At 38.6% G+C, this 27,442-nt stretch overlaps 1 protein-coding gene across 2 annotated transcripts in view; it reads right to left on the reverse strand.

The window, feature by feature from the left end:
• The window catches only part of kcnab1a (potassium voltage-gated channel subfamily A regulatory beta subunit 1a), a 153,667-nt gene that overhangs the window by 96,428 nt on the left and 29,797 nt on the right, over nt 1-27,442 (reverse strand). The window contains exon 1 of one of the 2 annotated variants that reach the window (XM_055226156.1): nt 6,290-6,810. The exons of the other annotated variant lie outside the window; for it this stretch is intronic. Coding sequence (XP_055082131.1) covers nt 6,290-6,498 — 209 coding nt within the window. The 5' untranslated portion in view covers nt 6,499-6,810. Of the gene's footprint in view, nt 1-6,289; nt 6,811-27,442 lie in introns of those variants that run through there. 2 annotated transcript variants of the gene reach the window in all.

A 27,442-nucleotide genomic window follows, 5' to 3' on the forward strand; every position in this document is an offset into this window, starting at 1 on the left:
TTACTTTACAAAACAAATCAAAAACAGCTTCTTTTTTAAAAAAGATTACAGTTATGATTACATTTGCATAATATTTTATTTCACAAATAAAACATGTGATGAATTGGCCAAATTGAAATAAATATTCAGTCACTCTCTAATATTTTGTTCATTTATGATTTGGTGATTTTTATTCTCTATTCTCCAAATAATTGTATCATTGATCTAACAGAAAGTAAAAATTCTCCTCGCCGCATTGCTCAAATGAAGCAGGTTTGTAATGACATTATATTGTTGTTAAATGATCTAAGTAACTGGCCACTTTGCAGTTGGCAAGTTGTGACCATTCAAACTGCAATTTTTATATTTTGATTCATCATTAATTCACCCTATGTCCACTCTCTCTTCCTCCCTTTCTCTCTCATTTTACTCTCTTGCTCTTTCCCTTTCGGTGTTCTATTCCCTCTCACTCTCTTTTTCTCTCTTATTCTACTCTCTCTTTCTGTTCTCTTGCTCATTTTCTACTCTCTCCCTTTCTACCTTCTCGCTTTTTCCTTTTCTCTCTCTCCTTCTACTCTCTCACACTCACTTCTCTTTCACGCTCTTTCTCTTTCTTTCTCTTTCTATTCTCTCTTACGCTCTTTCTCTCTCTTTCTGCTCTTTGCCATGCTTTCTACTCTCCCTCTTTCTCTCCCTCTCTGTCTCTATCTGCCTCTCTTTCTTTCTCTTCCTCTGTGTCTCTCTCCCGCTCTCTCCCCCTCTCTTTCTTTCTTTCCCTCTGTGTCTCTCTCCCTCTGTGTCTCTCCCCCCTCTCTCTTGCTTTCTTTCCCTTTCTGTGTGTGTCTCTCTCTTTCTCTCCCTCTGTGTCTCTCTCCCTCTGTTTGTAACCCTCTGTGTCTCTCTCCCTCTCTATCTGCCTCTCTGTCTTCCTTTCTCTTCCTCTGTCTCTCTCTTCCACTCTCCCCCCTCTCTTTCTTTCTCTCGCGCTCTGTCTCTCTCCCTCTGTGTCTCTCCCCCTCTCTCTTGCTTTCTTTCCCTTTCTATGTCTCTCTCCCGCTCTCCCCCCTCTCTTTCTCTCTTTCCCTCTCTGTCTCTCTCCCCCCTCTCTCTTGCTTTCTTTCCCTTTCTGTGTCTCTCTCTCTCTCTGTCTCTCTCTCTCTGTGTCTCTCCCCCCTCTCTCTTGCTTTCTTTCCCATTCTGTGTCTCCCTCTCTTTCTCTCTCCCTCTGTGTCTCTCTCCCTCCCTCTCCGTCCCTCTCCGTCCCTCTCCTGTCATTCTTTTATCTCATTGTTTAGCAGAGCACAGGCAGGAGAAACTCAAGAGCGTGTATTGTGAGGAGGAGTTATTTTCACTATCTGCCTACTGAACTTTTAATGCCGATGTGACAGGACAGCTGTGTCGCTGCTGTGGCATTCAGCACACAAACACCCTCTCATGTACACGTATAATGTTACAAGAGCCTGCAGTGCATTCGGTTTGAAAGCACTTGTAGAATCGGGCTGTAAATTCTTCTTAAAGGCACATTATGTAACTTTTCTGAAGGGCTGCCCACTGTTCTTCTCCATGAAAAGTTATTGCTTTACCAGGTATGTTCCACTGTATTATCTATCATATTGTCATTTATGTCTTGCATCTATACAATTACTAGTGTTTCTATTGCTCAAATACTTTAATACCATACTGTGGAACATTCTAGGCAACGCATTAACCTCTCTATGGAGATGAGGAAGTGCCAGATGCTCCACCAAAAAGTTGCATGAAGCACCTTTAACCCTAAACAGCACATTACAAAAGAATCATCTGTGGAAAAAATTGTTGTGTGTGAATGTAAAAACCTTTTGTGTCTTCTTTAATTAAAAAAAAAAAAAAAAAAAAAAAAACAGTTTAATTTCATTTGGTGAGATGTCAAAAGGTCCCCTTGTTCACCTGAAGGATGTAAAATTAAGATGAAGTTCAGCCTATCACAGCCTCCTCTAGCTTTGCCTCTCAACCAGTCACTGCTTGAGCATTTAATTTGATCGACCGGCTGCCCCAGCTCCAGCAGAGCAGCAAAGCTATCAGCCACCTGCCAATTCTTCATTCAGTCTAATCACACGTAAGAGGCAAACTCCCTACCAGAAAAGTTACATAGTGCAGCTTTAACCAACATGGACTAGGCTTAAATGGCAGTGAATTCCACCCGGCGCTCTGTTGGATTGCGTTTAGGAGCAAGGTCTGGCGTGCCTTGTGTAATCGGGCTGACGCAGAGAGGAGCTTTAATTCCTCCGTCTCTTCCATAAGACTATTTACATTGAGTCTGTCAGCTCTACTCCACACAGACACTGCACAGTCCAGGTTCTGCAAGATGTTTGAAACCAAGTCACAGCACCATGTTTTATGTAAGAAATATGTAAACGGCAGAGGTAAATTCATACTTCATAAGAGGCAAGGAGTTTGTTCTTGCACCTATAGAGCTGCTGTTCTTGCAGCTTGTTATTGACACATGGGTCTGACAATTGCACTGTGATTGATTGGATTTTCAAAGTGGGCATGGTTAATTATAAATCTCTTTTGTGAAAATAACATCACAAATAACTATTTCAGCCATTCTGATTAGCATATAATAAACATGAAAACGGTGCTGCCACTGTATTGCTGATAATCTCCATAGGAACAGGACAGCTTACATCTGTTTGAGATCACAGAGGGATAGAGTGATTCAGCTGCTGAAGTTTTGATGAGAAATGTCCAAATCCAAAAGAAACTTGTTCTTGTTCTTGCAACAAGAACATGAACAAGATGTGAAACAGGCCTCTGCTTTGACAATAATCCAGGCTCAAAACGGTTCTGTTTAGCTGTGCATATGACTGTCTCTTTTAATGTTCATTTTATGAGGATGATTATTTATGATTATTATTTTTGATTTGTTTGTGATTTGAATGTCTTTCTTGTTCTGTAAAGCATTTGAATTACTTGTGTACCAATTGTACTTCACAAATAATACACTCCCCACCCATCCGGGTTGGGGAGTGTATGCCTTCAAGTGGAGGAGTTTAAGTCTCGGGGTGTTGTTCACGAGTAAGGAAAGGATGGAACGTGAGATTGACAGGCGGATCGGTGCAGCATCTGCGGTCACTGTATCGGTCTGTTGGGGTAAAGAAGGAGCTGAGTCGAAAGGCGAAGCTCTTGTTTTACAGGTCAGTCTACGTTCCTACCCTCACCTATGGTCCTGAGCTCTGGGTAATGACCGAAAGGACAAGATCGCAGATACAAGCGGCCGAAATGGGTTCCCTCCGCAGAGTGGCTGGGCGCTCCTTTAGCGATAGGGTGAGCTCGGTCACACATGAGGAGCTCAGAGTAAAGCTGCTGTTCCTCCACGTCGAGAGGAGCGAGCTGAGGTGGCTTAGGCATCTATTCCGGATACCCCCGGACGCCTCCTTCGGGAGGTGTTCAGGGCATGTCCCACTGAAAGTAGGCCCCGGGGAAGATCCAGGACACGCTGGAAGGACTATGTCTCTCAGCTGGCCTGGGAATGCCTTGGAGTCACACCAGAGGTAGGTCTGTAGGACGTGTCTGGGGTGAGGGAAATCTGGGAGTCCCTGCTTAGACTGCTGACCCTGCGACCCAGTTTGGGATAAGCGGAAGAAGATGGATGGATGAAATATACTTGCCTTAACTTGCCTTGCCTATGTATGAATTGGCCTTTAAAATAAACTTAAGGCATATGCATGTTTTAACCATAAAATACTTAAATTAATGAATAAGATACATTAGTTTAATGGTATACTATGTAACATTACACACAAAGCAATACCACCTCAGAGCCTCCACTGGACCCTGCACCACAAAAGTTACTTTAAGCACCTTTAAAAAAAAAAATCTATTCACACCCTAGGGAAGTTCAACTGACTAACACTCTAGGGTGTGTTAGTTTCATAGTTAGCTCTTGAAGAAACTACTTGGAGTGGTGAAACAAATTCATCCCTAAAAACCTTTGCCTAGTTTACAGAATTCTATTTTCTTTTGCTTACGTAAATTGCACCAAAACATTACATTACATACATTTTTTAGTAATTACTGTCCTGGATGACTAAGATACATTTTTCCTCTCTGCAGTTTATCACTCACAAAAAGATAATGAAGGAAAGTACGCTGTGTGACAAAACTGTGTTAAAGCTGCGTGCCAGCTGAGGGGAGTCAGGCATCTGTTCTGGCTTCCTTTTGAACACCTCTCCTGGGAGCTGTACCAGGCAGGTCCCATTGGGAAAGGGCCAATCCAGGACATGAGGACATGAGGGGGGTATGCGTGTCCACAGGCCTGGGAATGTGGAATGTGTCCCTGCTTCTGCCCAAAAGAGCCAGAGGGACAGACAAGGGAGAGACAAGGGAGTGCCAAGACTCCATGGGAAAAGTTCCCACAGTTACAACCACATAATAAAATCTGGCTTGGATTAAGTTGCTGTTCAGTTTTTATTCATACTTAAGTTTGTTTGTTGTTGTTTTTTTTCTATTTCACTGTTATTATTATTTTTTTATTTCATAAAATATATGAAAAAAATTAAACCAAAATGTAAAGTTGTATTAAAACTTTATGAATTATTATTAGCATAGTAGAAGCAGCAGTAGTATTTTTTTTTCTTCTTCTTCTCTAGTTTTTGTTTATTTAATTACTTCTATTGCATCCCACATGGTGAAATAACCCAGTTCCCCTTCTGACAACAATTTCTTATTTAATTCCCAGATGGCTGCTTTTCAAAGTTTTCTCTTGATTAAAGTAAAACTAGGAGTAACAAAAGCTGTATTTTGTAAAATTGCATTATATAATTGTCATACTCCACATGTTCAGGTAACGTCATTATTTTCTTTGGCATTTGTGAAAAATATAGTGTTATATCCTTGCCAGTTGGTTTGAATAGACCTGCCACAAAAACATATTTTGAAGTATGATAAATCACTGAAGTAAATATAGACAATAAACAATAATATTGAAACTCATTTATGCCACTGACACAACAACCCAAAAGCTGATTTAAACCACAAAAATGATCAGAAATATACAATATTGTTAAAAACCATTAGCTCCAATGAATAAGCAGAATGAAACACTAGTTTGTACTTTGCATCTGTAATGAGTAATAGAACCTTCAACCTTTTATGGCTTAAATCTTATCATATAGTCCAAAAATAACCAAAAGTACACAAGTATGAGGCCTAGGTTGGAATACCAGTCTTGTATTAAACCTGTATTCAATTTGAAAGAAATTGATATTTAAAAAAACAATTGCAAAAAAAATGTTATTTGAAGTTCTTACAAGACAGGGTTGTTTTAATTTTTGAGTGCACAAATACAGTTGATTTTCTTGAATAACAGACAGACAGGCCTGGGGGCCACAGTTAGATTTATTTCAACCAGATCTTGTGTATGATGTAAAAGTGGACGTAGCTTTGAAACAGGGAGCACAAAACCCGCAACAACCCAGGAGGAGCGCCTCTGATGGGGCCCGTTAGAAATGTGACGGCAGGCCATCTGAGTGAATTCAAAAACATCTATAGCAAAGACTCCAAATGTCAGTCAAATTTAAACAAAGTGTTTCAGTTCAACAACAAAAAGATGAAAATCAATCTATGTATGCAACAAAAGCTTAAGATTTCAAAGGTCTGACTGTTTATCATGAGTCTTGCTTTGAAAAAAGATTTCAACGAGTCCTAAATATGGAGAAAAAAAACCCCAAATCGATTGTTTTACCAAAATGCGTAAAAATCCTTACGTCCCAGTCCATGCAAGCTGATCTAAGTATAAATGTGTATAATGTACCAAGGATTGTCCATAGAGATATTATTGCTCTGTTTGGAAAGCTCATTGGTATGGCATTAAACCATCTCCACGGAGACTAGCACGTGATGCCAACAGGCTAATTTACAGGTCAGATTTGTGGAGAGGCAACCCTGCTCACAGTAAGAATGCCTGTTTTTCAAGTTGTCTGAGCAATGAAAATACCTTTAACAATATAGATGCCAGATAGATCACTTTAATGCCATATTGTGGAACATTTCATTCTTCTTCATAAAGGCAAGCTGGTAATGGACCCTCCAGCAGAAAAGTTACATAGTGCAGCTTTACACTAAATACAAGAAATGACGCAATGGCAGCAAAACAAGATCCCCAACAGACTATCCGAATTCTCCTTCATTAGCTCAACGTTTGGTACCACTTTTGATGCACTTAATCATAACTAAAGAGATACTCATAATATTAACAAGACTAATTAAGATATAACTAAACTTTCGGTAAGAACAACAGCCTGACTGCTGACAAAGTGCTCGCTCCCACCTGTATTTCATTCCCGTGTGCTTGCCGGTGGACTCTTTGAGCGAGATGTGCCGAGGGGTGAAAGAGCCGAAGCTTCTGGCGATGATGGCCACCGTTCTGAACTTTGCCCGGGCTTGGTTTACCACGTTGGGACTGGTAGCACTTTGTTTGCCGTGATCCCCATTCCCTCTCTTCAAATTATGGTCCGTACAGGCTATAGACACCTGCATGTTGACTTTTTAAATTCTCAAAATCTTCAAATCAGAATCCTTTCAGGTCTTTAGGTTTAGTTCTGGAGTTGCGCACCTGTCTGCATTGCCTTCGAAGCAACTTTCAAAGCAAATTCCACAAACTGCTCGCCCACGAGAAGTCTTCCATTGTCAAGTAAAATTCAAGAATTGCTTGTTGGCTGGAAGGTCCGGCTTGTGAGAATGAGCACATAGAGTTTGGTGGATGGGCTGCGGGAATGCAAAAATGGGAGAGATGCCAAACTGAGAAGAGGAGGAGAGAGAAGAGTGCCGTAGAGCTGCTGTGTTGTGACTGAGGCACGCTGGTCAGGCTGAGCGGAGAGATGGAGAGAGAGAGAGCGCAAAGAGAGAGAGCGAGAGAGAGGGAGGAGGAGGCGATGAGAGGAGACAGTAGGGAGACAGCATGGTGCATCGTCACACTTAACACTTAGCCACTTCTGTCAATTCTTGTTTTTTGGGGTTTTAGATCCTCTACCTTTCTTTGCGTATATTTTCTGGTTTGTGTGGTGGGAGAGTTGATGTAGCACAGCACATTAAGGAAGCATTCAAGTGTTCATGTACTTGCAGTTTCAGACACTAGAGGCATGGCAAGTGAATTATAGTGTTTTACCCAAGGATAGAATGGCAGAATGAACCACACAAGTAGAGGCAAATGATTAAATGCTATCAATACTCACTACTAATTATGTGTTTTTGATTATTTATTCATGAAGAGGTGGGTTGCTATGTGTTTACATTATCAATATTTTTGCAACTTGAATGAAAGATTTGGTTACTCTTTCCACTGTGAGTAAGTATATAAACAACAAAAGCTATATGGTGATCATTTTAAAAGATAATAACATCCATTTTATGTTCACAAATGATCTTTTTTCTATTTTAAAGATGCCATATTATGCAAAATTGTCGGCTGTGAGTTTTAAGCCATGTTAGAACGTTGTTACCTCATCACATCACATACCTGGAGATATATTTTGTTTCATTTACATTTACAAGCTCAAAATGCTCTGTTCTACCTTGTGATGTCATGAAGTGGTAGTTTTCACGCTACCTTTTAGATTTTGTTCAATAGAGATTGGAAATTCCAGGTCTGAAATTATCCAAATGGTTCTAGTGAAGGTGTATGGAGTTTAAAAACACAGTGGAGCACTTCCTGTTTTATGACATGACATCACAAGGTGCAATGGAGTGTTTTCACTTTGAGAGAACGCAGCCAAAATATGCCGGGTTTGTGTGTTAAACATGTGTGAATGAAACAAAACACAAGTCCAAGTATGTCTGTGATGAGGAAACAACATTATAATATAGATCAGAAAATAGCATAATATGAAGCCTTTAATGCTTTTTTTTTTTTTTTTGTAAAACCAGAATTTTGGCAATATTTTTCCTATTACACTCAAAATCAACTCGACTCAAAATCATTAACTTTAATACTTAGTTGAGTAAATTATTCGTTATTAAAAAAAAAAAAAGTCTACTATTGTGTTGCAAAATTGACTGCTCATATGTCTCAGCTTCTTGTTATCTGCGAGATTTTTACCATTTAAAACATATAATATTTAGTTTTATATGATTAACCGCTTTGGCAACCATCCTAATTTTTCATCTTTCTAAAATCTATACCCACCTCTGTTGAGTGCTCTTTGCTCAATTCAATTCTGTACTTAAATCAGGCAGGCTGTCTTCGAGCTGCATCTTACAACTGTGCAAGGTCTCAGAGGGACAATTCCACCCTTTGTTCTTCTCTTTACTTGATATTGGCACAGAACAGATGCTGTTATATCCTCACATTATATTACATTGTGTAATAGGCAGTTCAGAGCCAGCACGTTTGGCATGCACTTTTCACTTCCATTCAATAAGGATTCTTTACGCCTCTACACATTTGCTGATAACATTTCTTTGCCCCAAAATCCCAGCACACACTAATGTACATACAACCCCCATAGGCATCAGCAAATCAAAGCTGAGTGGAGGAGAGATGGTGGGAAGGAGGAGGGGTGCAGGAACGAGAGAGCAGTGCGTCAAAGCGTAAACAGGAGTAAAAACTAAGGCCATGACAACAACAAATTCAATGTTCTGCAGTGTTGATATTTAAGTATGTAGTGATTTTCTTTTCATTTCTGTTCAAGGAATTATTATTATTATTTATTTTTTTTCTATTTTTTTGCATTTTTCAAATCCTTTGCCCTGCTTAAAATCTCCATTTCACTGTCTTCAAAATAATGATTTATGACTTTAGGATGAAGGTGTACAGCTGATTGTGGGCCTGAGTTTGACTGTCTGATTGGGCTAGTTTTTGAGTAGAGTTTTTGATATTTAGGTACATTGTCTGTGTAGACCCTCAGTCATCCAGGTCTGATCCATAGCAAACAACAAAGTTAAATCTGTCAACTGGACAAATCTTGTAGGAGTGAAGACATTTCGCTGCTCATCCAAGCCGCTTTTTCAGTTCTGGTCAGAATGCTGGTGGCCATTGCCTTTAAATCTATCTGACGGGAGGGGCTAACTACACTGAAACTGTAAACAGCTATTGTCTCCAATTTCAGCTGAAACTACCCTATTCAGCCCTTAACGACCCTTCTATTTTTCTCATTGTTCTGGGTCTGAGGATGGAGTTGTAGATGGGGGAGAGATTATGTCTCAGGCCCCCATTTCTGTTTATTCAATTCAATTCAATTCAATTCAATTCAAGTTTATTTATATAGCACATTTAAAAACAACCTCAGCTGACCAAAGTGCTTCACATAAAACAGGAACAGGAAGGAACAGGAGTTTAAGGAAGGATTCTCTTTCCTAACAAAAAAAGCTTCTTTAACTCCTCTCTCAAACCATTTCTTTTCTCTGGCTAAGATCTGAACTTCACTATCTTCAGAGGAGTGGTTAGTGGCTTTGAGATGGAGATGCACGGCGGACTGGGGTCCAGAGTCCTCTGGACCTCTCTAGCTGCAGGCTAACTCTTTATCACTTTTCACACACTCAGATGAGTGAGTGACGAGTGATGATGCAAATGTCAGCACTGCACTCTTCTGCAGCCTCAAAATAGCATAGCAAACACTTTGTAATGTACTGTTTGTTTTGAAAATGAGTCTGAGAGATAAGTGGAGGTTTGATCTGCCGCGGGTGTGCAGTGTGATCACTGTTCAGGGTTTCTATTATTTTAAAAAATTGGATTAGACAAGTAAAAACACTGAAAGGCGATTGTAGGGGTCAATAACTAAAAAACGTCTCAATAATGAACCGGGCATTGGGAGCTAAGACAGAGTATTGCTGTCAGATTGAAGAAGGAAAAAAAAATACTACCTAGTCATATGACCATTTTCTTTTAAATCAAGCTGTTTATTCTGGCATCTGTAAGACATTATCAATCTGAAAGTGTTTGTTTGAGAAGCTTGAAGCTATCCCATTTTTCAGATCTCATCGTCTCATTTTCAGTTGAATAATTTGTTGCTTTAAGATGAAGATGGACAACTGATTGTGGGCCTGAAGTAGACCATCTCCTTCTTAACGCAAGAGGGGTTAACTTTTATACCATGGACCACTCCTAAGCGAATGGGGGATTACTTTAACAAGCATCACTGCTAAAGTAAAACATCTGGGCTAGTTGGAGTAATAGAGTTTAGTGAAAGAACATGAATGCAAAATGTCTACAATGCAAAACTCTTTGAATTCTTCTGCTGCTGCAGAGTATTCCCAGTTGGCTGAGAAACTGCAAAGAGAAAACTACCAAGCTGAATAGTGCACCGGATTCATTCAATACACGTCTTTGGGGAAAGAATGGTTTAGAATGGTAGCGACAGAGCTTAGAGTCCATTGTCTAAAACTGAAAAAGTACTTCTATTAGATTTTTCACAACGCAAAGACATATTGTTAAACCTTTACCTATTCCATTGTTCGATACCTGAAAAGTCATAGATCAAACCATGTCTGCTCCTCTCAAAGTAACCTGACGGTATTACTCCCCCTCGCCTGTACACAGCTAATGGAAGTGTATGCCTCCGTGCATTTGTTTCCAGATCGATGCACCGACTTTTCCTCGGGGACATTCCCAAACAATTCCGCACGGAGGATTCAGACGGGCTTAGGTTCCCCGGCCCCTAATCCCAGGCTCCTAATGGGAAGTAGAAAAGTGCTGAGTGAAAGAGGTTGGTATACGGTTGCAGGACTCTACAGAGCAAGTGCCGCTGTCTGATCTGCATCCATCACTGTCTAAACTCGAGCTGAGGAGCAGGACAGATGAGTAAACAACTCCCTGACAGCTTTAGGTGCTTCTTTCTCTGAGTAATTGCATTGTTTTTTTCCCCCGCATCCCTCCTCAGTATTTGGTTTTAATTGCAATTTTATTCAAGGTGTTTACAAAGTATTTTCAGACAATAGTGCCATTGTTTCAAAAGTGCTTCTAAACTAAAAATGTCTCCAAAGTTTTATAAGTGGTTATATTTATGCTACACTGTAATCTATCGCAGTTTGAAAGCTGCATTAAAGGGGCACAGAGTAACTTTTTAGGTGGATTGTTAGGACCTTTCGTTTCTCCATTTCAAGTGTTTTGTAGTGATAAGCCCTACGTGAATGAGTTGGCTCTTTGAATGGTTTCTTAAGGTGACAGTTGCATCCGGATCAGATTTTTTAAGAGCTGAATCTTTTTCTTTCTAATTTGTCTGCATTTTTGTATCTATTAACACTTAACTGACAGAAGAATCTACGCAGAAGCAGAGTAGGCAACACAAATGAGAGCTGCACAATATATATTTCGCATCGTAATAACGAATTTAGATTTTTAATGATTCCAAAGGGTAAGCGCTCAGTTTTGCCTTGGTCATTTCTCTCTGATTAGTAAATGAGTTCTCACATTGGCTTCTGTCATATAAATAAAAACTAAAAGAGAGTCTTTTGAATGGCTCTTTGAAATGAATGGATCCGAAAGATTTGGGTCTTGTAAAAGGGCCGAAAGTCTCATCACTAGCGTTTTGCCTGCAATGTTCCACAAAATGGCATAAAACTAAGCAATCTCTATGGAGACAAGCAGGGAACTAATGAGGAAATGAAAGATAGATAAGTTCAAACCATACTGTAGAATATTCCAGCAAAAGCAATAATATATTTATGAGACAAGCAGATGGACGGAATCCTCCACCACAAACATCAAAAAACGAATATCACAGTGGAATTTATGTGCTCACCCTGTAATAACCTGCCTACCATTAAGGATGTAGTATGAACTGCAATAAATAAATAACAGAATGCAACACTTAAGTAGCAGTAGTAGTAGTTTGTGTCTGTAACGAGTCATACAAGTTAATATTTTGGCCTCAAATCTCATTGTAGTACAGTTTTTTCAAAGTGAAATGACTTGTTTTGCTTCTAAAATGGGCAAAAAAGTACTTATAATTGTGAACTAAACATTCACAGCTATCCATCAATAGAAATAGACCAACAACAGCAGCACATGTCTCTATCTACCTGTGTTAGAGCTGTGAATAGTTGTCTGCAGGCTGTAACTGGATCCTGGCACATCTCCTCACATGTGTCAAGTCAGTGTGATCACACTAGACACTGTGCCCATGTTCCCACATTCTTGGTGAAAACTCTAGCGACATCACTCTTTCAATATGTCAAATACAACCACACTGTTCTATCACAGCTAATTTTAGATTGGAACCAAGAAAAGAACAATGTTAAAGGTGCACTATGTATTTTTTCCAGTTGGGGGTCTGCCATTTGCTTGTCTCCATGGAACCGTTAATGCTTTGCTTAGAATGTTCTACAGTATGACATTAAACCAATCTATTTTGCATTTATTAAATTATTGCTCAAAAATACCTTGTAAAAACATTCTTTCTGTTAGGTGGATCACCTCTCCACAGACCTGACCTATAACCAGGCCTGATGATGTCCGCTGATTTCACACAAAGCAATGACATCTTTATGGAGACACTACATCAGAAATTTACATATAGTGCACCTTCAACTGGAAAATGCCATGATTTTAATGAAGTACCAATTACTGCTACCTTTGTCTCGTCAATCCCCCCACCCCCGATTATTCCATTCCAAGGCCACAAACTTTCAGCTATCAGCCACTTCCTGTTTACCTCTGTTAGTGAAATATTTTTAAAGGACACATAGTATGTATTCTCATGGCTTTAATTTCCTTTTAAACATGCTGTTTGTCATCTGGGGATTGTCATTTCACATTTTCTATCTTAAAACAATGTCTACATTTGGAAAACGCACTTTATAAATTTCACCTCAGCTTCCAATGAGGCATTAAGGTGTTGGAGCTCCCTCTGCCATCAGCAATGGGAATGAACAATGAGAATGTAAACAAATGAAGCTGTGAGGCCAAGGAAATGTGATGCTAATCGAGCTGTGATTTTGTTTTTAAACACAGAACTACAAAACGAGTTCAGTGATGGTTTAGGGGCTTAATCTGCATGGGAGATGTTTAGATTTTTACCTGTGATGCATCAATCTGAGCAAAATGCAAACGGTGCACTTTTGAGTGCTCAGAAATGGCGACTCCAGGCATGTGATATTTGTTGGAGAGCCAACAATATTACATGGTTAAAGCTCAACTAAGTACATTTTGCAAGTATTAACTCATTTTCTCTACTTCTTGCACCACTGGTATCTCTACCAGTCCAAGCGCCAAACTTTTTATATTCAATATCCTCTCTATGGCGCCACACTTACTTGTTTGTGTCTCCAGGTTGAAATTAGTAAGAAGTTGTTTGTGTTACTGCTAGTAGCAGGTGCATTGTAAGCACTTACGAAGGCTCTCATCATTCAGAGTGGAGGCAGTATGGCGGCCTACTTATCCACCTGCACCGCATACTGCTCTGCATGTGTCATACTCCACCACTGTCTCAGTCCTCAGGTGCACCTCCCCCAGTGAGCTGTGTATACTCACAATATGACCCAATAGTAGTAGGATGTTCTTTTTGTGCTATATATTTATAATCCATGACACCTGTGAATCATTACGTTATATTTTGGATATCTGTAAACTGCAAGATTGATCTAAAACAACTTAATAAAAGAAACAAGTCCACTGAAACTGCAGAGCTAATTTGCGCCTGCATGTACTCCATAAACTTCAAAAACATGTATTTTGTTTCATTCACACTTGTTTCAATAATCCATTAATCTAAAGTTGCCTTAGTTTAGTTTTGGTTTATTATAAAATGCAAAATATACACTAAAAACATTAAGCACAAATTAGCAGTCTTCTCTGAGCACTCAAAAAAGCTCAGTTTGCATATTGGCTGTTTAGTTGCATTGTAGCTAAAACCCCGACTTCTCATGGGCAGTTTTTAAGGCCATAAACCACCACTGGACACAGTCTGTGGTCAAATTGTGCACACAACAAATGCATTCCTCTATTAGCATAGTATTCATGGAGGAAAAGGACTTTCTAAATGTTAACTCATATTGCTGACAGCAGAGAGAGCTCCAGCACGTAAGTGCCTCATTGGAAATGGAGGTGTAGTTTAGTATGTTTTCCAAATCCAGACATTATTTAAAGTTTAAAAATGTGAAATACTTATCTCAATTGGTGGTTGGTGAAAACAGGGAATTTCAGAGCAATGGTGTCTTGATTACAAGGAGATAAATATGACTTAAGCATGTATGAATTTCTCTAATTACAACTTCAACTGAGTATGCACAGTGGGTATGCGAAGGAAAACAACAAAAGTTTTTTTTTTTTTTTTTTTTGTATATGTTCCTTTTAAATATGGATACGTATGACGTTTTCACTTTTGAAGTGTTTACATACATTTCAAGCTACTATAATGAACAATGGAACATGAACAGTTATATATAACTAAGTGCTGACTGTAGGCATAATAACCACTGTAAAAATATTGCCTTCACCAATAATTCATTTGGAAACTCCCACCATCAAAATAGAAAACTAGCAGTAAATCCACACAGACGTTTGCCACATGTATAGTGTACCTTGTTGGAGAGCATACATTTAAATAATGATGTCATCAGCAGTGAGTGTACACAGCTTGACCTAAAAAGACAAGACAACAATGCTAGATCAGCTGTAAATCTGTCAGCCCCGCTTAGCTGGCACCTGCTAATTTAGCCTCTGTTTCTGCACGCTACGCTCTGCCACTCATCACAGTGCATTCTGCCACCTCACATACATGCAGAACCTAGCAACAACACAAAGTCTGGAAGACACATCTTCTAGCCTACATGTCTCCTGCCCCTGACCCTTTAGTGCCCCCTTTTGGATGGAGTTAGTATTGAGGATATGTAATATATCAGTGATAATATGAGGTTTGTCAGTCTAATATTTAAAAAATACAGTATTTAGCAAGAAGATTAAAAAGGTAAAATCAATACTTATAACATTTTAGAGGGTCCATCACCTGCAATATGGCATTAAGCTTATCTATCTCCATGGAGACAGGTGAGTGAAGTTACAAGACCAAGTTACACAGTAAAATTGCATGTTTTCGAGGTATTTTGGCGCAGTAAAAACGCATATAATTTATTAATGCTAGATAGCTATGTTTAATGACATACTGTGGAATATTGCTGGCAAAGCAATGGCATTTCCTTAGAGACAGCAGGGGGATACCCAATCATAAAAAATATGAAATGTAAACTGTTTTGTGTGTATCACTCCCCACTGTTACAAGCGAGGGGTGCCAACAAAAATATATTCGCCAAAGACAACGTATTAAAAAATGTAATTAGTTTCACTTTCGTTTTTAACTTTTTGCTGCTCGGAAGGGTGAGGATGAGTACTGAGAGGCCGTGTGGTGGGAGCATGGGGAGCACTGCAGAGAGCTCCTGGTTACATAGGCCTGTGAGCTGAGCCTTAGACAAGACACGCAGTTGTGTATACTTAACCATAAGAAGGATTTGAATAGTGCCCGGGAGAGACCACAAGATGCATGAATTTTTCAGAACACCACTTGAAGCACGTTTTTGATGAGAAAAGCTAAAAAAAATTTAAAAATAAAAAAAAAGTAGATTTACCCCATTTAAAAAAAAGTCTGACTAAAGCAACATATGTCTTCTTCAATGTCAACATAATCCAAGCACTATTTGCAGACACATGGCCTTATTCTAACGTGTGCGCTCATGATGATTAGCTCGGTGATGCAGAGTTGTCTTCCCTTCGGCCTGGCCTATAGTGTTAGAGTGACATAAGCTGACAGGGCAGACACTGTAAGCGCTTCAGCTCATGGCCAAAGGGCTGAGCTCGTCCCACTGCAGAGACTGAGGAATGCCAGCCAGCTTCTATGGACAGCAAAGTTAGTTTGGACCCTGGGTACAGTGTGAAGGAGGCTCGTTCATGCTGTTGAAATATAGAAAACCTAGATGAGTTCATTCCAAGAGATCACAACATTAGTTCCAGCTGTTTTGTGTCAAAATGTGTGGTATATTAAATAAAAAAAAGGGGGCGATTGAAGAAAGCATTTCCAACTTACAATACTAATGATACATACTTTTCCTACTTAACAAACAAAGCACTTTACAGTAGTTAAACACTAACAGTTGTGGTAAGCTACTCTGGCCACAGCTGTCCTGGGGCTGATTAACAGTGTTCAGTGCTTGATTCTCATTCTCGTGCCCCTACTGGTTGACACACAAACGTCTTTCCACTTATCCACAAGTTTATGGAAATGGACCCTAATCCCGATGCCTGGCAAAGCATTATTGTCTCACAAAGAAATGGGTCATTAACTTTCTGAGGCGATGAGTTTGGTAAGTTCTTTAATACTTCTGCAAATCCAGGCCTAAAATATCTTGCATTGGCAGATAAAGAAAGCGCTGAATAAGAGGTCTTGTGAGGGCGCCACTGGAAGAATGACAATGGATTACTGAGATTTGGGAAAGTTTATGAGGCAGCTGGACTGGAGCAGCTAAGTGCATCAGAAAATTAAGCCATGTCAAAATGTTATAAAATATTAAAGGGGCTGTATCAATTTTTTAAACAATAAGGCATTTTTTTTATCTTCTGTGAACCTGGAAGTCGTGTTGTTAGAATGTTAGATGTTTTAGCATAATGGGAAAACTCTGCTCAGTTTTAGCTTCTAAAAGCTAAACTCCCTTATAAACTCATTGTGGACCGGTGGAAGATACGTACAAGTAATAAAGTACTTTACTTAACCCTGGAGAACCCACGGGGTCAAATTTTGCCACAGTTAATCGCTGTTACACAAAATGAACAAACAAAAAAAGTCAAATTTAACTTCAAAAGCTCAGACTGTCACTTCTGACCCCTGCATAGAGACACCTAGTAGATGAATATTGAACTAAAATGAGCCAGAGTGTTAGTGACAAGATGGATGACCACATGCTGTTTTGTTGAGCTGAACAATGGCCCAAACAAAATCATCTTCTCAGCAAACCAGTGGTTGGTAAGATTGTGTTTTTTTGTTAATCTTTTTAGCAATAGCTTGCAGAATGTCTAGAAGTATGTTTTATATTCCTTTTGGTTAAATTATATTCTTGTCGTAACAGTGGGTGTAGGGTGGTGTGGGGAAGACGAACAGATGACCTGGCCCGGAGTGTCTTCTGCCGAGCCCTCATATACTCGGCAGCAGGTGCAGGTAATTGTGCTGATGCACTCCAGGTGCATGCGGGAGGAGTCAGGAACTCCGCCCAGCTCCGGGCATACAGGTAGGGGAGGGGGAGAGAACACAGGAGGACAGGAAATGCAGGATCATGACAATTCTTTAAGGGCCAAATTTGGCCTTATTCCCTAAATTAGGGAATAAAGGGTTGAAATTGAAAAGGTGGATATTTCAGTGTTCAGTGAACTTATAGCAGTAATTTAATGCATTGTCCATAATTTTTCAAAGAAGAAAAGGGTTCTTGGGTTCTCCAGGGTTAAGTAGAATTTTCAGGTATCTGTGCTTTACTTAAGTAAATTTTACAACTGGGTACTTGAATGAAATACTTTTATTTTTTTACTCTTAAAATACCTTTTTAAACAGGTATTTACATACTTTTACTCAAGTAGATTTTTTTCATGTGATGTTTTTACCTGAGTAACCTTTTACCACTGTATCTGTACTTTCACTAAAGTAATAAAGTTGAGTACTTCATCCAGCACCTGACCAGAGTAACTTTGGAAAGCAGCAAAAATTGTTGTTTTTCAAGTTTTTAAGCAAAAATCAAGCACTGTGCCTTTAAAGATTAAACTCTTCCACATTGAAATGAATGGTGCAGTGGACTGAGTGGATCAGACTGACTACCCACCAACCACAGGGTACCCAAGCGTAGTCGTGTTGTGAGACACAACTCTGAATGCCTATAATCAATGTATGACTAGGTACAACAAGAAGGCATAAAAAGTATATATATATATATATATATATATATATATATATATATATATATATATATATATATATATATATATATATATATATATAGTGAGCTGGAGGTGTTTGCTCTGCAATCCTGGAAATGATGGGTTATAATTCTGCCTGAGGGCTGTGCTCCTGTCACTTACTGCAATGGTACACTGTGATATGAAGCCATCCATCTACTGCTCACAACATCAGCACTGCTAAACATCTCTGAGGACACTAGGAGTCTGCAATAGATTTGATTTGAGTAACTGAAATTTTAGGCATATGATACATGATAAATCTTTGCCCTCCGAGTGTTAGTTCAATTGTATTACTTCTTCCATCATTCTGCTGATGCCGTGAAACCACACTGGCCTTCAAGAAATCTGTTATCCCATATGTAATAACTAAAGCTGTGAATCACAAGGTCCTTCACAAGTCCATATGACACACGATACATGGCTCAATACAATAATATCACAATATGGCAATACAAACTATAAACAATACACTCTAAATTATGTTTTAAAAGGAACATTTTTACAATTGCATTTCTACAAACCACTAAATGCATATTACTTAAGTAAAGATGTTCACGGTGATATATCGATACAACAGTAGCCCATAGTTTATAAAAAACTTTTCAGACTTAGTAACTATAAAACGATGAAAGATATCTGATCCCATAACCTGACAGACAGGTCATTGTGAGGTCAGCATGTCCAGTACATTTAGCAGCTCTCATTGTCCTCAGAGGAGCATTAGGTTGCACCTCTTTAGACTTGAGACAGCAGCTGCAGACTCAGAGGTCAAAGGTCGTGAACATTACCCCACCACAAGTGCTCACGTGAAATACCAACTCACTGCAAGACACTCAAGGTGATGACTCTCTAACACTCATGTGAACAGTAAGAATTGAGTATGACTCCATTACTATGTAATATGTATCAAACCACATACACATGTAATATATGAACAAAGGGCTGGCTGCTGCTATTCGAAATGATATAAGACTGATCATGTGATGCCATTTTCAAATAAAGTGGTGGAAGGTAATAAAGTACAAGTAGTAAAGTACTGTACTGTAAGTAGAATTTCTAGGTATCTGCACTTTACTTAAGTAAATTTTACAGTGGATACTTTTACTTCACTACCTTCATGAGCAGGTATCTGTACTTTCTACTCCACTACATTTTTTAACTGGACTGAAAAGTAAAAAAGTACTTTTCATATGATTCGAGGGGTTATTTTTTTACCATGTTTGCTGTAACATCCTGATTAAAGTTTTCGAGTTCAAGTTTTGGCTTTGAGCACACAGAAATCTAATTCATAAGAAAAAATAAGATATTGATCCGTATTGTTACTATGTATTATTTTTGAATCAGCATCACTACATTTAACATTTACATTATTTCACACAACACTTGTCTGAAATACTTTTACTTTTTACCCTTAAAGTACATTTTTAAACAGGTATTTAAATACTTTTACTTAAGTAACTTTTTATGTCTGTATCTGTACTTTTACTTAAGTAACATAATTGAGTACTTCATTCACCACTGGTCAGAAGAGCAAGGAGGGCATTCACCTTTGAGAGAAAAGCACAGGCCTCTTGTCCACAGATGCATACAGCACTTCCCTCTGCCTCTACAGTCCATGTTTTCGGCTGAAGTGTATCTGTCTGTGTCCACATGCTTGTTTTTGTTCATTTGGGTGCTTCACTCTTAGCTCTGCCCAAACAACAATGCTGTCCTGTGATTGGTCTGAACCAGGCAATCACAACAGGGAGGGCCAGTCACAAATAATGTGATAAATCCTCTTGCTAACTAGGTTAGCTTTGGGTAACTTAGTTAGCAAGAGGACTCACACTAGACCTGTCATGATAACACATTTTGAAGCACACTACAAAGAAATACTGTGATAAATGATACTGAAAGTACTTTACGTCACTAATTATGATTTAAATCATGCAAGATAATCCCACTAAACCATTTTTAAATAGAATGTTTCATCAAAAGACATGAGCAGCAACAAATAAATAGTAGAATGTACCAATAATTTGGCATAAAAGGGTTCTATTGACCCCTCCACATCTCAAACCTTATTGTATTACAATAAAAATACTCCAAATGTCCCCAGTTTAGCAAAGAAAAATACCATAAATAATGAGGACAATATATATTGTTCCAGCTTTCATGTATTGAACAATAAATCAATATAGTGATCATTGTGACAGACCCATACACACTGTCTTCGTGTATATCAACAGAATTTTTTTTTTTTTTGTTTTTTTTTTGCGTACAACATTACAAAAGCATTTTGGACTAAGTGCTCTATTACTATCGAGAAATACAAGCAAATGACACCAGGGGAGGGTGGGCACAATTTTAGGATGATGTTAATAGGTTAATGGTGTTATATGCCCAAACATAGACACTTTTTTCCTCCTTTCTCCCCTACCACACTTCCTATTGGTCAGCCTCTGTCATGCTCCCAGTGAGCGACAGGTATTTTCCTTAAATCAGTCACTGTCCAAACACATGTCCATTGCCTTTGGGTCCATGTAGACTGGTACATCAGCCTGCAGGTGTCAAAGAGCATCATTATAAGAAGCCTGGAAACCAAATGTCCACCTATTCCCGCAACTCTGGCTACTTATATGACCAAATCCTCCCCTAGGAAACTCTTCCTCTAAGCTGTTGATGTCCTTACCACAATCAAACAAACTTTCAGTGTCAAGTCTGTGACATAATCTTAACCATAAGCACTTCCTCCCACACTACCTGCGCTACAATTATAGCTCTTTGGTTGCCCATAGCGGCGCTGGTTGCTGGGTTGTAGTCTCTTCAGATACACGGACACTCGAGCGATTTTCGAGTGAGCGTGGATATAGTCAACACGAGGAGCGCGCCATCATCGCTAACAGTATCACTATGGAAACCGTATGGGGGCGTAATGTGTGTGGGAAAAGGAACAGTGAAAAAGCAGCAGGCCAAAATAAGGAGGACACAGGAACGAGCGGCATCTGGGCCAGTGTGTGCTCTCGGAGGATAGGGGGGAGACAGGTAGTAACATGAAGGTTTATTGAAAGTTTAATATTAGGGTTTTATTATAGTTCTTTTTCAATTATTTCAGGGTACTATGGTTTCAAGGTTTATAAGATCAAATAAGTGTCTTAGTGAAGCTAAGCAGGGTTGGGCCTGGTTTATACTTGGATGGGAGACCGCTGGGAATACCAGATGCCACGGTGGGGCAGCAGTGTCTCTAGTGCATATTGCCATTGAGTTTTTAGGCAAGAGGCTTCATCCATCATGTATGTATGTGGTATGTGAGTGAGGCATGGACTGTGGTCAGCCAGTGGTGCAGATTGGCAGCCTGCTTCTGTCTGTCTACCCTAGGGCAGCTGTGCCTGGAGCATGACACCACCGCGTAAAAGCATTGCATAAGATTAATGCACTTGAGTGATGTATTACATTGTTCTTCTGGTGCCATCGCTCTAATAATTCTCGTTTTCACCTTCCTCCTATCTTCTCCCACAGCCCATGTTTTTCTTGAAATTTCTAGTTGCTAAGCTGCACGCCGGTGGCAGTTTAAGTATGGGAAAGGTGTAAGGACAGGTTTATGCAGGGTTATTGAAAGAAATAGTTTTTTGATAAGTATAAAGCTGATGAAAACTTACACTTTGTATAGTACAGTGAACTAATTGCACTTTTAAATTGAAGTTTATTTATATAGTACATTTAAAACAACTTCAGCTGCCCAAAATGCTCCACGTAAAAGTCAACAAAAACAAAAATAGAAAATACAAATAACACGATGCAAAGGAAAAGAACAATAAAACTACTGCCTAGCTAGTATTAAATACCAGGGAGAAGAGGTGGGTTTTCAATCTAGTCTTAAACTGTGCTATAGAATATGAGGATCTGACAGGAAGAGGGCGCTGTTCCATAGTCTGGGCACTACCACAGAAAAGACTGTCACCTCTGGTCTTGAGCCTGGTTTTGGGCACAGCAGGAGCTGGTCAGCTGACTTCAGGGCTCTGGGTGGAGTACAGGGCTGCAGTGACTCCCTCAAATAAAGACAACCCATAGAGTTCAGACATCTAAAGACAATAACATTTTTAATTTCACCCGATATGAAACAGGAAGCCGGTGCTCAGGTCTCTGCACTGGCTCCTGTGGCTCAGAGAATAATTTAAAGTAGCTCTGCTGGTGGACAAGTCTCTCCATGGCCAAGCACCAAAGTACATTTTCCACATGTTAGTGCCATATGAACCATCTCGCACTCTGAGGACTTCAGGGACCGGCCTCCTGCTGCAGGACTAAACATGGGGAATCAGTATTTCTGTTTTATACAGCTAAAACCTGGAACAGTCTTCCTGAAGATGTGAGACAGGTCTCTACTTTGACAATGTTTAAATCCAGGCTCAAAATTGTTCTGTTAAGCTGTGCATACGACTGAAAGGTTTTTATTTTGCACTCTTCTTTTTAATGATAATTTTATGATTATTTATGTTTTTATTTGTTTGTATTGTGATTTTAATGTATTTTTTATTCTGTAAAGCACGTTTATTCTATAAAGCACTTATAAAATAAAAGTATACAAATTGTGCTATAGAAACAAACCTGCCTTGCCATGTGCACTCATCTTTTAGTTTTTGTCAGCAAATGAGCTGCAGAGTTCTGGACATTCTGTAAGCGCTGCAGGGAGTCCTCGTCAAGCCCCACATACAAAGAATTGCAATACTCCAAATGCAACGTTACAAATGCGTGGATTGCTTTTTCAAAATCCGCCTGTGGAAGGAAAGGCTTTTACTTTAGCAAGAAGCCTCAACTGAAAGAGTCTGGACTTTATGACAGGGCTAATGCAAAGCTAATGTCATCCTAGTGCACACACCAGAATATTGTGGAAAGCTTTAGCAGTAAAATAAATATTAAGGTGATCTCCTGCATAACACCCATCTTATAGAAGTTTATGGTGCATGCTGGAGTAATACAAAAGCCTAACTAATCACATATAAACAAACCTGTAAAAGCCCTGAGCTCCAGTGATTTCACAGACTGCAGTAATGATGTGGAAACTGGAATAAAGCACGCTCTTTTATTCCCCCAGATTGGTTTTCTGACCTTTATGATGCTGGGAAATAAAATTGGCCTTTACAGCTAGTAGGAGTGAGACAGAGCAGAGGAGAGCGGATATGTGTGTACTGTGCCTGTGACTAAAAGAGAGGTGCCTCAGAATAAAAAGCAAAACAAAAAAACAGGAAATGTCAAAAATGACCCAAATACTATATCAAAAGTCAGTTACTCTTTCATCAGCTTTTGGGTTCAGGGAGTGTAGCTCAGTGCAGAGCTGATAGGGTTAAAGAAGGAGCATGTTTCACCACTTCTGATCCAGATCACAAGGGTCTGCTATAAATTGTGAAAGGGACCTTATGTAAGATTTGTATTTCAAATTTATACGCATGGCCTAACTGTGTCCCCAGATAGCTTTTACTGTTACTACAGTTCTCTCGCTGACTTGTTCTTCATTACAAAAACATTTAACATGATGGTGGCTAAGTTGTTTGTGTTATAATTTATTGTTGTGGTTCCCAAGGTGATGATCCAATCAGAAATCAGAATGAGCCTCACATGAGTCTCTCATTTGGGTTGCCAGGTTCAATGCTGAAATTCAGTTGGTTTAAACCTAAAATGCCTGTCTCTGATGTGAATGGTCACTACCTAAACATCAGCACCTGCAGTCAATCATTAACCGGTGCTAGTGCAACCACTGCAGCTCAGTGAGTGAATTCTGGAAGTTTTGAGTCCATATACTGAGAATGACAAAAACTTGTACATGCCCTCTATCTGCAGTTGAAGACTCTGGCAACCCAAGTTCTGCTGTGATTATAATATTAATTTAATTAATTAAAAACTGTAAGAGTGCAGACTACATACAGTTCCTTTAAAGGGAACATATTTTGTTTCTCTCATCCCTCATAGCACAAACTATTTTCAGTTTATTATCAGCTGTTTTTATAATGAAGCAAGTGCTGATAAATAAAAATGAGCAGTTATTATAAACAATCATACAACACCCACAAAGTGTTGCATTTCTTGAAATTACAAAGCCAGAATCAGCCAGACTCAAACACCACTGTGATGTGATAATATGTCCAAACTGAAGTCAACAACAGCAGTTCTAAAGGCCAGTCCATGCAAATGTGAACGTCCACACAGGTGTGTAGGGAAGATAATGCCTTCAGGCTTCACACTCCACTGTCAAGATGATTTGGTTCATCGATAATAGTGATTATTCACATAACAATCATAGAACAAAAATAATGTAAAATGTATAAGCCCACATCACAAACTGCATTTAAAGGTCCTATTTCACGCTTTTAAGACATGTTATAATTTTGTTTCCTCCTCAAAAACATACTTGGAGTTGTGTTTTGTCTCGTTCACACATGTTTGAGTAACCCTGCATTATTGGCCTGTCTACATCTCCAAAGTGATTCTAGTGAAGGTGTATGGAGTTTAAAAACACATTGGAGCACTTCCTTTATTGCCACATGACATCACAAAGTGGAACGGAGTGTTTTCTGTTTGAGAGAAGAACATAGAAACATAGATTAGAAGGCAGCGTATTATGGGCCCTTTAAAGATTGCTGATAAGTTTCTATTGTTGTGCCAATCTCAAAAAGGCTACTATCCCTTGTTCTCTCACCTCTCAGAGTCTGGAAGATCACCACAGAAATACACAGAAGGATGGCAAGGATTAAAGACTGTATGTTATCTTCTTAGCACAGACCCGAAATGCTGATCTGAGGAGGCACTAACTTTCTCTGAGTCACTGTAGGAGAGGAGGAGAGGAGGTGAGGAGCAGAGGAGGAGAGCTGGGGAGAGAGCATATAACAGTGAATGTCCAATGCCAGGATGACTATGCAAAAGTTAAACAGTTCCAAAGTACAGTGCAAAAATCAGAGCTATCAAAATGTAAATGAGACAGAGTGAGGACTGCATACAAAATGCACGATAACGATTTCTTTGGAGGGATTTAGCAAATGACAACTTGCAAATTATGAATCTGCAGAAGAATCATAAGAATAAGAATGCATTCAACTCTCATGAGCTTCACAATGAAAATAAGGATGGTTGCCATAGCGATTCATAAAACAAAATATATCTCAAAATGTTGCATATAACAGTAAGCTGGAACCTATATATTGACTTTGCATTCCATGTTGACAACTGACACTAGTTTTGTAACCTAAGCTTTGGAGGTTGTGGCATGAGGATTTTTTTTCACACATGGAAAATATTTTAATTCAATTTTTTAAGTGATTTGCATGACGTAGCCTACTACTGGACGCCCTAACTAAAAACTAAAATCATGCTACCACTTTTGACCATGATGAAGATGATTTAGATGACAGTTTAACTTAATACATCCAACTCCTATCGTTACAAAAGCATTCCAGTGGTCCTGTAATAGTTCTGCAGTATGACAGTGAGTCCACAGCTCCCCCTGTTGGGCAAACACCAAAGTAGCACTGCAAGATAATAATAATGAACACATTTCTGTTGTTTCTTTTAAACACATTTTTAAATATACCAGTTCTTAATTAAATGTGTTGTAACTATCTTAAATGTTAGTAAATAATTTAGAAAGAAGCCATGTCTTACAGTGAACAACAGTGGCATTAATATAAAATAAGGTACACATTATTATTATTAGCTTTATATATTTGGGCTAACTGGATTGCGGATAGGATGTTATGTCCCAGTGCTATAGCATTAACAAGGGGGCATTTAATCACATTACCTTTTATTGTTTTGAAAATTCAATGTATGAAGGTATTAATGTGTTTGATAAGTTTAGCTTTCATCTTTTGTCTAGCCTCCCTTTGCTCTCCCTGCTAAGTCACTCCCCCTTCACAGCATCATCATAACACAGCGTGCATTCTGCTAATGAAACTTGTTGTGAAAGTTGCTGTGTACAGTTTTATATCATGTTTTTCTATATTTATGGAGAATGGGAGCACTGGTGACGTAGGCTTGTGGGTTGAGAATTACATCCAATTTTACAGTTAATTGTAAGGAACGTTTGAATAGGGCCCGGGAGAGATCTCTAAAATACTCAAACATGCATGGATGACATCTACAACCTCTTCAGGCATGTTTTTGATGAGGGAACACTATAACCAATGATGGGAAGAGTTTTGTTTATTATTATTATTTAGTTAGGCTTACAGAAAACTGACTACCTGCGTTAAAATGTACTTTGTAATGTATTCCGATCCATGGTCCAATCAGAGTACTTGTTGCACTAGTTGCATTATATATATATATATATATATATATATATATATATATATATATATATATATATATATATATATATATATATATATATATATATATATATATATATATATATATATATAATTACAGATAGCATTATTTCACTCACACACTGCAAGAGCTGTGTTTTCTACTTTTCTCACTAATACCGTGTAGATCACAGTAAAAATTGCCGATGAAGTACCACCCTGTATTCCTTTTAATTTACGAAAGCAACTGTATTCTGGATACCACTAAAAGAAAACGTAATTGTACTGGAATGCTATTGCTCAAAATTAGCACTCAGAATATATATTTTCAGTACAGTAACTGTAACTTCGGTACAGTAACTGTACTGAAAGTTACTGGTTAGAACATGGTAGAAAGCACACAAAAAAAGATTTTATTTAAACATAAACATGTATATTCTTAGGCCTAATCATGTGCATTACTGGTCATATTGTAATCACGCTTAAATCAGGATCTTAATGTTAGTAAAATGACTTGACTTTCAATCTGAGGGAAAAACAACTTTAATGTAACAAAGTGACTCTTTTGATCTATTTCTGTATGTCCCAGGACACCTTTTGAGGCACAACTGCACTTTCTCCCCCACCCACATGTTCTCCAAGCAGTCTTTAAAATCTACCCAGTATACTCTGGGTCCATCTTTAGCAATCTGTTTAAATGATAGGAATAACTTTCCTGGACTTTTATGGTCAAAAGTATGGTATGGTAAGTATAGTTACATTTACTTAGTCACATTTACTTGAGGAACATGTAGTTTTCTAATTAGTTTCCAAACACCATCATTTTACTCTTACTTGAGTAATATGTTGTACAGTGTAACAGTACTCTATAATTTATATATATATTATACAGGTATATTATTATACTGTATATTTATATATAATTTAGTTTGTCTAATTTTTCTGGTTCGGAAATACTAGATTTTAAGAATTTCATGTTTTGTCCTCCAAACCACATTGACTTGAAATTATAAATAAGATGATGTTACTTCCATGCATTTACTTTTACAGTTGTATCATGCCAAATGCATTTTTACTTTTACTTGAGTTACTTATAATTTCTTTGGCCACAGTTTTGTACTTGCAAAATTTGTTTGAAGTAACATTACTAAACTTTCTTCAGTACAGTATTTGGCTCTATACTCACCTCTTATACATAGTCACCTTGAGGTCAATAGCAGATATATAGATATTTATCACACTTGTATCTCATAGGGCTTATTTCTCTATGACTTAAAGCATT

Source organism: Periophthalmus magnuspinnatus, chromosome 13 (genome assembly GCF_009829125.3).
Source record: "Periophthalmus magnuspinnatus isolate fPerMag1 chromosome 13, fPerMag1.2.pri, whole genome shotgun sequence".
NCBI lineage: Eukaryota > Metazoa > Chordata > Actinopteri > Gobiiformes > Gobiidae > Periophthalmus > Periophthalmus magnuspinnatus.